The sequence below is a fragment of the Hyaena hyaena genome, unplaced genomic scaffold (genome assembly GCF_003009895.1).
Source record: "Hyaena hyaena isolate Hyena2069 unplaced genomic scaffold, ASM300989v1 scaffold_289, whole genome shotgun sequence".
Classification (NCBI taxonomy): Eukaryota; Metazoa; Chordata; class Mammalia; order Carnivora; family Hyaenidae; genus Hyaena; species Hyaena hyaena.
This window is the reverse complement of record NW_024080920.1, coordinates 542,671-561,580: the sequence shown is the minus strand read 5'-3', so window position 1 is coordinate 561,580 and position 18,910 is coordinate 542,671. Positions and strand designations below refer to the sequence as shown.

Below are 18,910 nucleotides of genomic sequence, written 5' to 3'. Positions count from 1 at the left end.
CAGCATTGTGGGCACTTGCATACCCTGCCAGGGGCACAGCTAGGAAAGGATTAAAGGAGGAAAATGTAAACACATCACAGAGGATTTAACAGAATGAGGGGCACCTGGGTGGCTCAGTGGGTTGAGCGGCTGACTCTTGATTTCTGTTGAAGTCATCCCAGGATCCTGGGATCAAGCCCTGTGCTGGGGTCTACACTGAGCATGGAACCTACTTAAGATTCTCTCTCTCTCTCTCTCTCTCTCTCTCTCTCTCTCTCTCTCTCTCTCTCTCTCTCTCTCTCCCCCCCCCCCCACTCATGCTCTCTCTAAAATATAAAATGACTTGGCAAAATGAGAGTAAAGATTAATATCTACCTTATCTTCTGAACATTTTAGTGATGATCTTTTCGAAAAACAACAATATGGGCATGAAAAAATCTCTCATTACGCTTGGCAGAATGGATGCACTTAACCTGTACCTCTCTTATTTTTTAACTGGTAGTGCCCTAACATTCAAATTCTAACTTTAGAAATTTGCCCTCTTAAAAAATACTCCCTAAGATACATAAGAAATCCAACCTGAAAGGTATTTCCTTTTTTCAGCCTGCTCAGAATTAAAAAAAATTTTTTTTTTTAAATGTTTTATTTATTTCTAGGAGAGAGAGAGAGACAGCGTGAGCAGGGGAGGGTCAAGAGAGAGGGAGTCACAGACTGAAACAGGCTCCAGGCTCTGAGCTGGCAGTCAGCACAGAGCCCGACGCGGGGCTCGAACCCACGAACCGCGAGATCATGACCTAAGCGAAAGTCGGACGCTTAACCGACTAAGCCACCCAGGCGCCCAGAATTAAAAAAATTTTAATGACTTCTATGAAACAACAATAAAAAGAAAACAGGCAAACAAATGTGGGGGCAAATGAAGGTATCTGAATGGCTTCTCAATAAGCACATGAAAAGATTCTCAGTATCATTAGGCATTTTGGAAACTCAGATTCAAAGCACAATGAGATAAAGTTACATACCCATTAGCTTGGCTAAAATAAAGAAGACTGACAATACCAAATACGATGAGGATGTAGAAATGCAATTCACACACTCTGCTCTTGGGAATATAAAATGATGTGAGGAAAAGTGTTTGACACTTTCTTATAAACACACACGTATCCTAAGACCCAGAAATTCCATTTCTAGGTTTCACCCAAGATGAATGAAAACATGCCCAAGAACCAAAGACTTGTACAAGAATGTTCATATAGCTTTACTCACAAGAGTCCAAAACTGAAAACCCCCCAAATGTCCAACAACAGGAGAATGGACAAATTGTGGTATATTCATAGAAAGGAATATTACTCAATAATAGAACTCCAGATACATGTACTAATATCAAAAAACAATATGCTAAGCCAAAGAAGCCAAGCATAAAAGTACATGGGAATAATTCTATTCCTGTGACATTCTAGAAAAGGCAAAACGAATCTATAGTGACAGAAAGCAGGTCACTGGTTATATAAGACCTGGGGGTGGAGGTGGAGATTAACCAAAAGGGGACACAAGAGAACTTTCTGGGGTAATGGAAATGTTCTGTATCTTGTTCAGGTATTGGTTACTTGGATATATGCAACTACTAAAACTCATCAAACTTGAATACTTCTTAAGATCTGAGAATCTAACTGTATGTGAATTATACTTCAATATTTTTAAAGTTATAAAAATCATTTTTTAGGGGCACCTGGGTGGCTCAGTCGGATAGGTATCTGACTTCGGCTCAGGTCATGACCTCGCAGTTCCTGGGTTTGAGCCCCGCATCGGGCTTTGTGCTGACTGCAAGCTCAGAGCCTGGAGCCTGTTTCAGATTCTGTGCCTCCCTCTCTCTCTGACCCTCCCCTGCTCACGCTGCTTCTCTGTCTCTCTCTCTCTCAGAAATAAATAAGACATTAAAATTTTTTAAAAATATTTTTTAAAAAGTCAAGGGGCACCTGGGTGGCTCAGTCGGTTAAGCGTCCAACTTCAGCTTGGGTCATGATCTCATGGTTCATGGGTTCGAGCCCCACTTTGGGCTCTGTGCTGACAGCTTGGAGCCTGCTTCAGATTCTGTGTTTCCCTCTCTCTCTGCCCTTCCCCTGCTTGCACTCTCTCTTCTGTCTCTCAAACATGAATAAATGTTAAAACAAAAAAATTTTTTTAAGTCAAAATACTCTGGGGCACCTAGGGGCTCAGGTCGGTTAAGTGTCGGACTCTTGGTTTTGGTTCAGGTCATAATCTCATCATTTGTGAGTTCAAGCCCCACGTCAGGCTCCATGCTGGCAGTGTGGAGCTTGCTTAGGATTCTCTCTCTCCCACTCTCTCTGCCCCTCCCCAGCTTGTGTGCACTTTCTCTCTCACTCTCTCAAAACAAACAAAAGAAACCTTAAAAGAGGTCAACTCATTTAAAATATAAATAAATAAAATTAAGAAGTCAAAATACTCTGGAATCAGTGATTATAGCAGACTGTTTGGCATTTTCTATCTATACATGCCTATATTCTGAATATACAACAGAGCTCTCTAATGCCTTTTCTATCCCATTTATATGTTTATTAAGTGTGAATAATTATTTCAATAATTTAAAAAAATACATCTATAAAGAACAGATATTCACGTATCTATCCCACTCCAATGAAAAAGGTAACTGAACCATATAGCCAGAATACATAATTCCTATTATCAAAAGTTCAAACTAGAACCTCTTAAACCTTTTTATTCTGAGGACTTTGATAAAATTATATTGTTGAAACTTACATTTTTGCTGAAAATTTCTGAATGCTTGGTAAATCCTATAGAGACAAGCCACTCTTAGCAGAGTCTAAATTCATCAAATTAAGACACAAATTCATGTTTAATTAAAAAACTGAAAAATGTAAGTGATGTTTATAAAGAAATAGGATTATGGAAAATAGAAAATACGAAGAGAAACAAATAATTACTATCATACCCATTGAAAATATGCTGAATGAGTGGGTGAGTAGTCTTCATGTATACATCCCGATTGGTGCATGCTTCACCAAAGACTTCATCAAAATAAAAAACATGCTGAAAAAGAAATGTGATGTTTATACAGACATTTTCTGGATTTTCTTCACCACGATTCTAGGTAACACATAAAAAAGCGCGAATATTTTTTTTTTTTTAACTAACTACAGACTATGACAAATTTAGAGATAAATAAGCAATCAATAACTGTCAAATGACAGGGCCTTCTTTTACTTGAGATCTCTGTAGACATGTCCTTATAATGTAAAAACTAAGGCACCCAATTTTTTGTTCTCTCTTAAGTGAAGTAAACTGATGAGCATAAGAGTGAGCCAATCCTCCTTAGGTCCAGGAGAACTGAATTCTATGGGGATTATCCTCACAGTCCAGGTAGGCTCGGCATATTTGAAATTTGGGGGAATTCTAGAGGAAGGTTTCCATTTCACAGATTATATAGCTGAGCTTTTAATTCCATAAACAGGTATTGCTCAGCTGGTAACATGTACAACTGCAGTAGGCACTTCAAAGGGCCCAAAGATATTGATATTACACTACCATTATCCCACCCCACCACCTAACGGTGTGAATCCAGACAAGTACACACGTAACTCTAAGCTAGAAAAAATGTGAGATAAAGGGCATGTAGAATTCAAAAGAAAAACATATTCCTTCTAATTAGAAAAGAGATTATGAAAAAGGTTGTACACAGAAAGGGCTATGGAGGAAGAAGAGGAATTTGAGAGAAGAGATGGGGCAGGGGAGACAGTCCAGGTACAGGGAAAACATGAGAAAATAGTCAAAGCAGGAAAACACAAGGAACATTTAGGGAACAGGGAAGATTCAATGTTGAAATATAGGGTTTGGTAGGTATAAAGGTGAAATAGAAGGCTAGAATAATGAGTTAGGACTATGTTGTATGGGTATTGGGACACTAGCCTTAAAGTCAGAATGTTCATATATAATTTAGCAAATAGTGGGAAGCCCAAAAATTTTGCAAAGGGAAGGGATGATCAGAATGATTTTACTGGAAGACTAACCTTGCTTCACACTGTGAATGGACTAAGAACAGGGACACGGGTAATCCAGTGGTGAGGTAAGATGGGTCTAAATTAGATGATGTCAATAAAAATAAAGAGAAGACAGATACATAAGAAATTTGGCAACTGCCTGGATTTGGTGGGGAGAGAAAGTAGTCCAAGATGATCTCCAAATGAAAAACCATGATAATCTGGAAAAGGATAGACAACCCTATGAAAATGGGTCTGGAAAGCATTAATTCAGCAGCCATAATCACTTGCAAAATTTAGAGGCTTATTATGTTGGCAGGCCAGCCATCTCTGAGTAAAAGTCCTAATCTCAAGCCTAACTGTAGTGTAATAATGGCAGTCCATATACAACAAGGGGGACATGAGGCCCTATCTTCTGCTACCTCTTGGGCCTGCTCTAAATATCCAGTTAAGGAAAAATTGCATGGGAAAAACCCAGCAAGGTAAATTGGGCCAATTTATTGTAGGTCACTCTACCTACGTTTGACTCTGTTTTGTGTGCCATTACAGTAGAATGGAAATTTGTTAGGTCACCTGAGGAGAAATTGGGGCCACAAAGATGAATTTATCAGTTAGAAAGTATCTCCAAAAGTTAGGAGGTGAGAAAATAAGGAATCTGTGTAGCATGATAAAGAAATCTGTGAACATTTAGTGACATAAAATATGTGATGTTTTTAAGAATAAAATATCTCTAACTGTTGAATCTGGGTGATAGGCACATAGGGGTTCATTATACTTTTGAATAAACTTAAAAATGGCAATAAAAAGTAAAATATATTTCTGAAATATATTTTTTGGTATTTATTTCTCAGGAAAGTAAGAAACAAGTGAAAACAAGTAAATGTGGGAGTTTTTAAAATTTTTCTTTTGCTTCATTGAATATATGGCTATTCTTCATCTCCTTAAATAGACTTTAAGGCTATTCTCATGTCTTCGTCATGAATAACTTTAGCTCCTGAGTAAACACCTTAGAAAACATTTATTGATTAAAGCCATTAGTATCTTTCCTTCCAAGAGGATTTACATATTGATTTTTCCAGTACTTCTGTAAGTATCCTTAATGAAAGATACGTGAACATACAAGATTATTCTAATTAACATATATATAATTATATATATAATAATATGTTATATATATAATTATATGTTAATTATAATCATGCTATTATATAATAAGTGCTAGTACAACATATAAATACATATATAATCCATAATGCCCTTTGCATCACAGATAATTTCATTTGGTCACACTTTATCAATTAGGTTGGATTAATACTTACTTTGGCCTTGGTATGATCAGAGTTCCATAATTTATTTTTTAAATAAGTTTTTTCAGATTATAAAAGTAATATGTATTTATAGAATATCTCTGGAAAGATAGGACAAGTAATAGTGGTTGCCTACACGGAAGAAATGGGATTAGCAGGACACTTCACTGCATACCTTTTTGTAGGTTTTGATTTTGAAATAGGTGACTCTATCTTACTCAAAAGTTTTTACTTTTTATATAAAAGTAACACGCTGATTATAGAAAACCTTAAAACATGGAAAATAACAGAGAACAAATTACCTATATATCTAACTGCACAAAAAGCCACTATTGACTTTTTGATATATTTCAGTATCATCTCTTTTTACTATATACATTTAAGAAATTGGAATGAGACATACACAAATTTGTTTCCTTGTCCTTTGACACGTTATATTGATACAAAATTTAATGGTAAGACAGCACACTACATGTATATAATCATACATACTAAGTAACAAAAGATTTGAAAGGATAGGATATTTAATTAAATGGATACACAAACCTATTGTTTGAATTCCTAAAGAAGTTTAAAAATAAGACCCAAAGAATCTAGGATCAATATTTATTTGCCATGTGTGTTATGAACCTCCCTTTATTTCTTTCCACTTCTGAAGGAAAGAAAAGGGGGTAAAAGCCCTCCCAATACTTATATTATGGCATTGATAGGTAAAGATTTTGACCTATGAGAGCAAAGGTCCAAAGTTCAAACTGCAGAGAAAGTGCTATGAAAACTATGGGTATTCAATAAGTATTGACTAATGGTAATGACAAAGAAGGAAGGTTATTGTGTTTGGGGATAATGGAAAAATACAAAAGATAAGAGATGCTTCTTTGAGGGAATTACTGTGACAAAAGCATCATTAAGGATGTCTTGGGTAGATGATGACTGGACAGGGCTATTAGTATGGTTATAAGTAGGCATGGAACTAGATAACATTATAACAAATTGTTATTTAGACTGTCTTCAAAATAAATATCTCTCACCTAGACCTAATAGATTGTGCATTGATTAGCAGTCAATAAGGCTGTTAAAGTGATTGGGTTGGTTAAACAGTGACCTACTAATTTAGTGCCCATACAAAGACTCAGTGGATTACTTTGAATGTTGCTGTGAAACTCAATTTTGATAACCAAAGAAAAAGATGAACAATGCATATGGAAAAGTGGGGGAAAGTGTTAATTTGACTTCAGTGTTAACATATTTATTTCAGGAGGGTAAAATCTCAGCTGACTAAAGTGAAATGCTAGCACAAGAGATTACTCACCACCTTTTGCTTTCTACCAGTCACTGGGTTTTGAGGCAAGAGAGAGAGAGAAGAATGAATATAATATGAATGTTTAGGGAGGCAGATTCAGAGAAAGAGACCCGAATCCCAAATCTTAACATCTGGTGGATTATCCTCTGTTTTATTTACAATTGCGTCATCATTTTAAGAGTACCTAAATTATGGTGTCTTCCATCTATGGGTTTGCTGCTTCCATAGGAGACTGAAGAATTACTACAAGGGAGTATCTAACTACTTTAAGTAAGTTCCCTTCAATACCAAACCTTTCTCCTTGGACTCCTTGTAACCCTTCTGGCACGGAGTGAGTATTTTTTATGTGTCTACTAGTATTTCATTTAAATCCTTTTAAGTTATATGTAAAAATCATATCCCTGGATTACATTTACTCACTCTATAATCTAACCTACACCAAGTGGTCTGCTCAAGAGTCCAATTTCCACCAAGTTCAATCCTAACCCAAAGACAGTTGAGAATTGAAATAAGCAGTTGAGTGGCAATCTGGAACCTTGTTGCTCAAAAACATATCCTCCATCATTAAACTCCAGACACACTCAGCAGAATAAGTTCACATTGTGAGACACAGGCAAGACTTGAGACTGACTATGCAATCATCTCAGAGTCACTCTGGGGCATACCTCAGTGACCTGTCCTATCTACCACCAATTCATTACATTCTTTTTATCTCCTCAGGCCCCACTTTTTGCCAAACAGGTATAATTAAATTCACATAAAAGGTGTTAAGTGAATGTATGATGGAACTCTATTGATCTGGAGTGCAGAAATTATGTTATTGTTCCCCCCACTGCACTACAAATTTTTTTTTTAATGAAAGCCCGGGGTATTAATGATTTACATCAAGAATGAATGCAGGGCACCAGGATGGCTCAGTCAACTGAGTGTCCGACTCTTGACTTCGGCTCAGGTCATGATCTTAGGGTTTTTGAGTTTGAGCCCCACATCAGGCTCTGCATGGGCAATGTGGAGCCTGCCTGGGATTCTTTGTCTCTCCCTCTCCCTGCCCTTTCCCTGCTCTCGCTCCCTCTCTCAAAATAAAAAAAAAATAAATTAATGCCAATACCCAAAGCAAAAACTGGATTTTAGAATTCGCATGCTGCTATTCAAATAAAAGCAACAAATTGACACACTTGATAATATTAGTTCCAAACACAAAAGAAAGCATCATACCTGCAGAATATATTGTGTGAGGTCAACTGCTTCTTTCTTCTCATGAACAAGTAGAGTTTCTTTGTCTTCTACAGTAATAATATTAATTTCTCCACGACGTACCTCCCTCATGCCCAGAGGGCGTTTTCGAACACAAACTCTGATTTTCTCCATCTCAGTCCAAGGATTCTCTTTCTCTGAGGTGTTCTGTCTAATATATATTTATAAGTGGGCTTTAATTTTTAGTAATAGGATGACTACTTAAGAGGTCAAAGTATGAGCACATTTTGTTATTTTGTATATACATTACCCCTAATATATATACACGCCATGTTTGTGTGTGTATATGTATATATACACACACCATATATACATATATATATATATGTATATTTTTTAAACCTTTCTCAGGGTCAAAACTATTTTTTTTTAGATTTTTAATGTTTATTTTTCAGAGAGAGAGAGAAAGCATGAGTGGGGGAAGGGCTGAGAGAGAGGTGGGCACAGAATCTGAAGCAGGGTCCAGGCTCTGAGCTGTCAGCACAGAGCCTGACGCAGGGCTCGAACTCACAGACCCCAAGGTCATGACCTGAGTCAAAGTCGGATGCTTAACCACTGAGCCACCCAGGCACCCCGTCACTTTAATATATAACATTATACGGGGTGCCTGGGTGGCTTAGTGGGTTAAGCAGCCAACTCTTGGTTTCAATCAGGTCATGATCTCATTTGTGAGTTCGAGCCCCACTTTAAGCTCTGTACTCAAAGCATGAAACCTGCTTCAAATCCTGTCTCCCTCTCTCTGCCCCCCCCCAAAAAATAAATTTTAAAAATACGTGTAATTTTATACATACTATATGTATAGAAAGTTCTTTTATTAATTAAATCCTCCTGAATTTTGTAACCCTAACTCAAGGAGCATTTCATCATATCTATCCTAGAGACAGGATACTATCTCTATCCTTACTCCACCCCATCCTTTGTCCTGCCAAAAACAAACAACAAAAAGCCCCAAAACCTTGAGAGTTGCTATAGCTCTAAGACTTGTGTTTTGGGCTTCCAGATGTGGTCTTCCAAGAACTTCTAATGACGGATGTTCTTTATGTGTCCCCAGATCAGTCCGGTTAATCCTCAAAATCAAACACAGTATGTTGCTACCAACCCTCCAAGGCCTTTATGAGACCTAAACCCATGTCTCTTATTTCCTCTCAATCCAATTCTTCTTACACATTTTTTTTTATCATACCTGGGTTTACTAAATACCTTGAATTAGGTAGTATGTTTCAATGTACTTTTTCTCTGTTCCTCCCAGGTATATTCTAGGCCTTCCTTTGTCTTGCTCTCTTACTTCCTCTTTTTGTCCATCTGATATGTATTTGTTTGTTAGAACACAATTTTTAGGATAATTTTTGTTAGGACAGTTTTATGACTGGTGCTACCCACCCCTATCACCCTTCCATTCAGACACATTTCTTTTCTGGCTCTGGCTTCAGTGAACATATCAACCTTAACAGCTAGAATATTTGATGAAATACTCCTTGAGTTAGGGATACAAAATTCATCATTTTACTTGCTGAGACTAATTGGGGAATATATGCATATCTCTTAGAACTGACCATTCACCTGTATAGAAATTCCTCTTAACCTAAGTAACAATAGAACTCTTGAAAGCAGTTTACCAGAATCAATGCCTTTGTTCTATACTTAGAATGTGTAGGCAAGACAAATTATTCCCTTCCTTTATACTTTAGAATTTAATTAATAGCTCCTAAGAAGACTTTTATAATTGATTACACAGGATATTTCACTATATAATTGTTTCATATCAATTTCAATTTTTTGAGCCCTCCAACTGGCTGGAAAATTATTTTTTTGTCAGGATCTAAATTAATAAAAAGGAACAAATAAAATTTCTAATATTGTGCATAAAGGACTGCTCTAGGCTTTTAACCAACATAGAGCAGACTTCTAAAACTGTACCATTTGGGGGCACCTGAGTGGCTCATTCAGTTGAGTGACTGACTCTTGGTTTTGGCTCATGTCTTGATCTCACAGTTCATGGGTTTGAGCCCCGCATCAGGCTCTGAGCTGACAGCACTGAGCCTGCTTGGGATTCTCTTTCTCCCTCTTTCTTTGCCCCTCTGTCACTTGTGCTCTCTCAAAATAAACAAACTTAAAATAAAGTAAAATAAAATAAAATAATATAAAATAGAACAAAAATGTGCCATTTTGAGATTAAGTGTGGCAAAATCCTGACAATTAAAAGTGGACGATGGGCATATGGGGGATTCATTGTTCTGTTCTCCCTTCTTCTGCATACGTTCAATTTTTCTTTACAAGAAAAAAATTTTAGTGCATTATTTTAACAAGGGCTTTCTGTCAAAAGGGCCTGTTGTTGGGGAGTATTAAAAGCCAAGTCATAGAAAGCTAATCAAGAGGGACAGAAAATGTCTTTTTCAAAACTGACTAGGGATTCTAGATGGGTCATGTGGTCAAAAGGACTGTAGTTTTCAAGTTCAAGGGGCAAGAACAAATGACTGCTTTTCTAAAAGGCTCTGTGCTTTTTGTTTTTTTTTTAATGTTTATTTGTTTTTGAGAGAGAGACAGAGAGACAGAGCTCAAGCAGGGGAGGGGCAGAGAGAGAGAGAGGGAGACACAGAATTCAAAGCAGGTTCCAGGCTCTGAGCCGTCAGCACAGAGCCCAATGCAGGGCTTGAACTCATGAAATGTGAGATCATGACCTGAGCCAAAGTCGGATGCTCAACTGAGCCACCCATGCACCCCTAAAAGGCTCTGGTTTTAATGTCCAGTGTTCCCTAGAAGAAATAAGCTGTATCTGTCTGACATGAAAAGAGTTCAGGTAGCTGGAGTTAGGTCTATTTAAAATTTTAAATAAGTCGGGACAACTAGTTCTCTAAATGCATTCGACTTTTATTAAAATTCTGAGACCAGGGGCAGCTGGGTGGCTCAGTTGGTTTAGCATCCGACTTTTGATCTTGGATCAGGTCAGGTCAAGATCTCACAGTTCATGAGTTCGATCCCTGCATCAGGCTCTATGCTAACAGTACAGGGCCTGCTTGGGATTCTCTTTCTCCCTCTCTTTCTCTGTCCCTCCTCCAAGTGCACACTTTTCTCTCTCACTCTCAAAATAAATAAATAAGCGTAAAAAAAATCCGAGACCAGTAATTTATTCTGAGCTTACTTGACCTGACGCACCTGAAGAGAATGCTCTTTGGACAAGATGACATCCTAACAGCAAGCCTTAAGTTTGTGACAGTTTCTCAGGGTTCTAAAACCCTGACCTCCACTTAGAAACATTTGGATGAGAAGACAATATGAAGATTATTGGGGAAAATGTACTTTTTAAAATCTCTACTTCTCTAATATAATAAAGAGTGGGATGAGTAATAAAATGATATAAAAAGTAAGAAAACTCTGGGGCGCCTGGGTGGCTTAGTCGGTTGGGCGTCCGACTTTCGCTTAGGTCATGATCTCGCGGTTCGTGGGTTCGAGCCCCGCATCAGGCTCTGTGCTGACGGCTAGCTCAGAGCCTAGAGCCTGTCTTTGGAGTCTGTGTCTCCCTTTCTCTGACCCTGCTCACGCTGTCTGTCTCTCTCTCTCTCAAAAATAAACAATACATCAAAAATTAAAAAAAACAAAGAAAGAAAGAAAGCTCAATGGTATAGCTTTTGCTCTGGGTCTTTCATGTATAAACCTCTATAAGAGCACTTATCTCCCTGTATGGTTATCTTCCAACTCACCCTGACCCCTACGAGTCTCACAGCCTCCATATATCCCAATTATCTTCATATCTAGAATCAGGCCTGGAAGAGATGGTACTTAATATGTGCCAAATAAATGAAATAGCATATTTAAACTAAAATATTCATTTTGTCCAAATAATGCAAAGCAGTATCTTTATTTATAAATAATTCCAGTTTAGATCTTTATGTATGCTCAAAAAAAGACTGCAACATTCAAGAAAATATCTGTTCTTTCACCACAGAGCTAACCAATAGGGCAGCAATAATCCTGGCTTTGATAGTCATGGAACAATCTAGTTCTCTAACAATTAAAAGAAAAGAGGAATGCCTGGGTGGCTCCATCAGTTAAGTGTGGACTCTTGGTTTCGGCTCAGGTAATGATCTCACAGTTTGTGAAATAGAGCCCTGCACCGGGCTCCATGGTGAGTGTGGAGCCTGGTTGGGATTCTCTCTCCCTCACTCTCTGTCCCTCCCCTGCTTGTGCATACACACATGTGCATGCAAGTTCTCTCTCTCAAAATAAACCTTAAAAATAATTACAAAAAAGAGTTCTGTTACTCTGTGCGCTACTAAACCAAATAAAGTTTTCAGAAACACTATAAAATTCACTATGTATTTCAAATTACTAAAAGTACTTTCACCTGTAAAATGGGGTCTATTTTCTGAATAGAAGAACTGGTTGATTATGAGATCCTCTGAAACCTTAGCCAATATAAGGCCAGGTGTAAATATATACCTTGTTTTTTAGGTATGAATAATCACTTTTTTAAAATGTGGCTTAAGAATGAATTTTGTTGGGGCGCCTAGGTGGCTCAATCAGTTGGGCGTCTGACTTTGGCTCGTGTATGATGTCACCATTTCACAGGTTCGAGCCCTTTGTCAGGCTCTGTGCTGACAGCTCAGAGCCCGGAGCCTGCTTTAGATTTTGTGTCTCCCTGTCTCTCTGCTCCTCCCCAACTCTCACTCTCTCTTCAAAATAAATAAACATTTAAAAAAGTGTATTTTCTTTCTCTATAACTCACCATGTGTAACTTTTACAGTAACAAAACAACCAATTCATGTTATTTTTAAAAGAACAGGTTCTTGGGGTGCCTGGGTGGCTCAGTTGGTTAAGCTTCCGACTTTGACTCAGGTCATGGTCTCACGGTTCGTGGGTTCGAGCCTCACGTCGGGCTCTGTGCTGAAAGCTAGCTCAGAGCCTGGAGCTTGCTTCATGTTCTGTGTCTCCCTCTCTCTCTGACCCTCCCCTGCTCACACTCTCTCTCTCTCTCAGAAATAAATTAAAAACATTAAAAAAAAAAAAAAAAAAGAACAGGTTCTATTATACCAATGCTGGTATTGGGAATTATTCAATATTTTAACTCTTAGGGACATTATTTCAACATTTAACTTAAATCACTATGTGAAAAATAACTTATTGCCACCTTGCCTCTCAGAGTCTCAACTACATCAAAAGTGTCTTACTCTTTTGTAATCACCAAAATCATATATCCTTCCATGGTTGGAACTGAAGAAAGCACTCAAAATCAGGACCATATTTCAATGTGTGTAGGTGAGCTAACTGCACCTGAGATCTACTTAATCCAACTACATGCTATTTATTTTTAACTAAGCTTTAGGTCTCTTGGTTAAAGTGAATTTGATAGCCTTAAAAAAAAAATCCTGTGGAATACACACACACACACACACACACACTTTTTCCATCGTAGAATGCTAGTTAACTATTTTACCTTCAAGGATGCACTAGATGTATCATGCTACACTATAATAAATAATAGAAATAGGTCTGCTAATGGAATAATGGCAGATCCTGGCAAGTAGCAGCTGTTTGACATACATGGACAGTATCATTTTTCTCCCATCTGTAAAGTCTTAATTCCTCATGAACTTCCTCCCATCAAGGTACTTCTATTATTACTGCAGAAGCTGTTCACTAGAACTTTCTATAAATAAGGAGCAGTTGCTCTCAGTCATGGAGAGGCTTGCCCTTGCCTGAGGCTATGCTCTCCCCCACCCCTCAAAAAAAATGATAAATTATTACCTGATACAGGACTGAGGGATTCCATAGTTATACCCTGAAACATGAGAGACTCTTTGAGTAATGGGAATATCATAATTCCCCAGTATTGGAGAAAAGTGATTTGATGAAAAGAGTGAAGTGTTAGTTTCTGTTTGCACATAGGAACCAGCAGCTGTGGCGTTCTGAATTCTCGTTTTTGTGTGGTGCTGGGAATCATCCGGCAGCATGTGGTCCAGCACTTTTAGGTAACTAGACTTCTGTTTGTTTGTAGAAGAATCTGATAAACTGCACATTTCAAACCCATTGTTGCTGGTACTTCTGCCTTTGTTGTCAGCAGGAGAATCAAAATGCAGTTGCCTGCGAGGGCCAGATCTGGATTCCTGAGGCTTAATGTACAGGCTGTTTGTCTCAAGAGGATGCTCTGGGCTACTGACTGCTTTATCTTCTTCCTGCATAATCTTAATGATTTTGATAAGTTGGAAGAGACGTTTGCGGTCGTTCATGTCATGGACTCCCAATTTGGAATAGTCCTTCATTGTAACCTTGGCCAACTCATCTATTTTCTGAAGGCCAAGGGCAGTAAAATGAGGATAATACCGTGCAAGTTCAGCTTCACAAAGACATTCATACAACCAAGATGTCATTTTTGTGAATGAGTTTCTGTAACTTCTGAAGAGAAAAAAAAAAAAAAGCCATTTACTTGAAATATTCCCTTCAAAAATGAAAATCCTAAAACATACAGAAAAATCCATTCTAACATACCAAGCTTTCAATAAATATAAATTTTCTCCTGAAATAATTAAACAACATAGTGCACAAGCAAAGACGTTTATGATGCATTTGTAGTAAGAGATGTAATTTGTTCATCAAAAGGAACTTCAATGGTATATATACATAAGTCCATACGCACACACACACAAGTCACTTACTTTTTTTCTAGGAGTTCCTTCCAATCTTGCAATGTCTGTCTACTTAACACATGTCACAAACTACTGAAACGTTGTTCCCAGCCACTGATTGTAGCAGGACTAATTTTAGATGTTCAAGTTAATGTCAAAGCATGTTGCACAACTGTTTCCTATGATTAATGAACAAAGGCCTAGAAGCCCTTCAGAATGGAAAGCAGAATTAAATAGCAAACCACAGAGGATTACAAACTAACATACCTCAGAGGAAATCACATTTGTATCTGCTGAGTACTGGTAAAAGTTAGTTGAATAAAGAGGTAAAAACATCATTAATTCAGATTCTAATTCAGGGTCTCAGATCATTTTAAAAGGTAAGTGAAGGTAGGTGGTTATAGATGTTAACTTGTTCAGAACACAAATAAAATAATTTACCTGAGATTTTAAAAATTGGTCAAGATCTTACAGGGGCATCTGGCTGGCTCAGATGGTAGAGCACATGACTCACGATCTCAGGGTTGTGGGTTCAAGCCCCATGTTGTGTATAGATATTACTTTAAAAAACAATAATTTAAAAATTGAGAAAATCAACATTGCTTAAAAAAATGATTTTATATGGTTGCTGGGACACCTGGCTGGCTCAGTAGGAAGAGCATGTGACTCATGATCTCAGGCTCGTAAATTCATGCCCCACGTTGGGTGTAGGAATTATTAAAAAAAAAAAGAAACTTTAAAAAACAGATTTTATATGATAAAACATTAAAATACTTAAAAAATTTTTAACACAGAGGTATTTAATTAAATACTAACAATGTGTTTGTTAATAACACATAATCCACATAATCCTGGTATATTACTAAAATCAGGACCCTGAGAAATTCTCCACATCACTGTTAGAGAAACAGAGCTTAGGGCCAGGTAATAAAGGTGATTAATGTACCTTGTATAATTAACTTTGGAGGAAATGCTACTTAGGCTCTGGAAAAGGCCAAAGAAACTAGTAATATATCCTAAACTCATCCTGACCTTTTCCATTTGTGTTAGATTTGGGGGAGTCAGGGGAGGCCACAAATTCTTTGCAGGTCTTTTCACATCAAGAGGCAGTGTCTGGGGTGCCTGGATGGTTCAGTCAGTTAAGTGTCTAACTTTGGCTCAGATCATGATCTCACAGTTCATGGGTTCGAGCCTCATGTTGGGCTCTGTGCTAACAGCTCAGAGCCTGGAGCCTGCTTCAGATTCTGTATCTCCCTCTCTGCCCCTCCCTCACTAGTGGTCTGTCATTCTCTTTCAAAACTAAATCAATGTTAAAAAACAAACAAACAAACAAAAATGAGGCAGTGTCTTTTCCCTCCCATTGCATCTAGGCTGGCCTTGTGACTTGTTTTACCTGACAGAATGTGGTGGGAGTGACACTGTGTGACTTCCATGCCGAGGCCTCAAGAACCCATGCAGCTTCCCCTGTTGTGTTACAACTGGTATGCTGCCATGGGAAGCCCAGCCAATAGCCATCTTAGACTATTCTGCCCCAGTGGCACCATGAAATGACTGCAGCCACATGCGTGACTGCCCAGTGAGACCAGAATTACCTACCTAAGCCTCGTCCAAACATAGGACTCAAAAAACTGTGGGCAAATAAAATAGTAATTGTTTTTAAACCACTTAATTTTGGGGTAGTTTACTGCATAGCAGTAGATAACTATAATTTCTATGTCTTTTTACATGTTTTATCTTTGTTTGAAACGTTCCCAACCCTCTCTGCCTCCTAAAATGAGTTACGCCCATCCTTTCAAAATAGCTCATTAGCCCTCTGCCCCACCCTCCCATGATGCCTTCTTTCATTTCTCATCCTCTTCTACCATTTTACCACCAAGTACATTATGCAGTACCCTAATCAGGCTACCAATCCCTTTACAACGGTTTTTTCTAGCTGGAATATCTGACTTTCCAAAGAAAAATTCTATTTATATATTCCTTCTGTAATATATGCCCTAGGCAAGGGATAACTGGTATTTCCTCTGTACTTTACCACTACTACTACTACTAGCAATATTTTTGAGCATTTATTATGTACCAGGCACGTTCTAAATATGTTAACCTTCAAACAGTCTTATGAAGTAGACACATTTGTGATCTTTGGCAAGTTACTTATTTAACATCTGTGAAACTCATTTTTCTCAACTGTTAATTTTTTTCAAGTTTATTTGAGAGAGAGAGAGAGAGAGAAGCACATGCATCAGTGGGGGAGGGGCAGAGAGAGAATCCCAAACTGGCTCCATGCTGTCAGTGCAGAGTCCAATGTGGGGCTTGAACTTACCACCCGTGAGATGATGACCTGAGCCGAAATCAAGAGTCAAACACTTAACTGACTGAGCCACTCGGTGCCCCATCTCAACTGTTAAATGGGAATGTAATAGCCCCCACAGTTCCTAGGATTAGGATTCAATGAGGAAATACTTGGGGCACCTATGGTTCAGTCAGTTTAGTGGCCAACTCTTGATTTCTGTTCAGGTCATGATCCAAGGGTCGAAGGATCAAGCCCCACATCAAGCTCTTTGCTGAGTATGAAGCCTGCTTAAAATTATCTCTCTCTCTCCGCCACCTGCTCCTGTCCCCTGCTCACACGTGAGCACACACTCTCAAATAAATAAATAAATGAGAAAATACTTGTAAAATTCTCAGCATAATGCCTAGTACATACTCAGTGTCCAATAAGTGTTGGTAGTTATTACTACTCTGATTTATTTCTATATTACTATCTTCACTTAGCACAGAAGCTAGAACAGAATAAGCCTTCAATGTTTTGGTTTGTTAGAAGTTAATTCTAAGCAGTTATATTTCCTACTTGGCTCAGCCTAACCCAGAGCAACAGATTAAGTGCTATCCAGTCTTTTCAATTTCTACAGGCTGCACAAAATCCTGTATTTCACACACTCAATCTCTTGGTGACATACTAAACTCTGATAACCATGACCCTTTGGGTATCCCTTAATCCATACCTGAAATACTAATATATTCATCTTACAATGCTTTGATATCCCATAATATCATGGGAGGGGAAGATGCTGGAAATAGCAGTAATCTGGACATGCAGATTAAAGCAGCCACTGGCATGCTTCTGCATTAACTGGCAGCATGCTGCCTTTCTGAGCCCTACAGTTAGCCTACATTCTTTTATTTTTTTGTGTGTGTGTTCTCTCTTTTTGAAGCAAAAAGGTGTTTTCATTAAAGGATAGGGATAGGACCCATGGGCAGAAAGAGCTGCTTTTTTCTTTTAAAATTAGATATGCAATAAAAAAATAAATAAAGAAAAATAAAAGCAGCCATAAACAATATGTAAAAAAATAAATAAATAAATAATAAAATAAAATTAGATATGCTTTTCTGTACCACATTCCATTTCATAGAGATCCAACCTCCTCCTCCTTCTGGGATAAACATCAGAATCACCCTAGGAGCTTAAAAGTATAAGAATACCCAAACTCCATCCCAGACACATAGAAAATTTAAAAAACCAAAAAGAAAAAAACCTCCCAGGCACTGAAGGGGACATACATAACAACACAGACAAAGTTCCTCAGGTGATTATGATTTTAGTTCACTGATCTATATTCATCAAAATTACAAATGTAAATACACTGACCCAGCAATTCTTTTAGGAACCTAACCTACAGATATTGTGTAGAAGTACAAAGTGACATAGATACAAAGTTTTTCACTGCGGCACTTATATAATAACAAAGAATTAGTATAGGAACTGGTTAAATAATAGCAGCCCCTTAAATGGGATGCTGTGAAGCAATTACAGAGCATAAGTAAACTCTCAATATATGATTATTAAATATTTATTTATTTAAACATTATTTAATGGAGAGCACAGGCAGGGGGAGAGGCAGACAGAGAGGAGAAAGAGAGAATCCTAAGCAGGTTCCTGCTGTCAGCTCAGAGCCTGATGCGGGGCTTGATCTTCCAAACCGAACTGTGAGATCATGACCTGAGCCAAAATCAAAAGCTGTTACATAACAGTCTTCTTCCAACACTTGCCCTCTACCAACTAGTTCCCCTCCCCAAAGAGGAGACAATTATGTACCAATAAATGCTGGTAGCTATTACCTTTCCTATTGTTATTTCTATTTCATTGCTGTCTCTATCATCCAGAGGAGGACCTAGAACAGCTGTTTTTAAAACTTAGAAACAATGCCACTATATCTTATTTAAAGAATATATTTCTAAATTCATCTACATTCCTCCCTCCCAGCCTTCTGAAATTGGCCTGATAGATCTACCTGTTACTATTTTGGTGTTTTTCCCCCCTGGCCTTTTTTTTAATGGATTTTTTTTTAACATTGTATATAATATTGTACTCATAACTATATTAAAATCTACTTTTAAAATGTATTTTACATAAGCATTTTCATATGCTGTTTGTTATAG

At 37.8% G+C, this 18,910-nt stretch overlaps 1 protein-coding gene across 2 annotated transcripts in view; it reads right to left on the bottom strand.

The window, feature by feature from the left end:
- The window catches only part of KIF24 (kinesin family member 24), a 50,335-nt gene extending 36,102 nt beyond the window's left edge, over positions 1–14,233 (bottom strand). The window contains exons 1-3 of one of the 2 annotated variants that reach the window (XM_039247041.1): positions 13,596–14,233; positions 7,815–8,004; positions 2,948–3,045 (exon numbers count right to left, since the gene is read on the bottom strand). In XM_039247041.1, coding sequence (XP_039102972.1) covers positions 2,948–3,045; positions 7,815–8,004; positions 13,596–14,218 — 911 coding nt within the window. In that variant the 5' untranslated portion in view covers positions 14,219–14,233. The remainder of the gene's footprint in view (positions 1–2,947; positions 3,046–7,814; positions 8,005–13,595) is intronic. The other variant, XM_039247040.1, reaches the window with a different exon arrangement.
- Between the last annotated feature and the right edge of the window lie 4,677 nt (positions 14,234–18,910).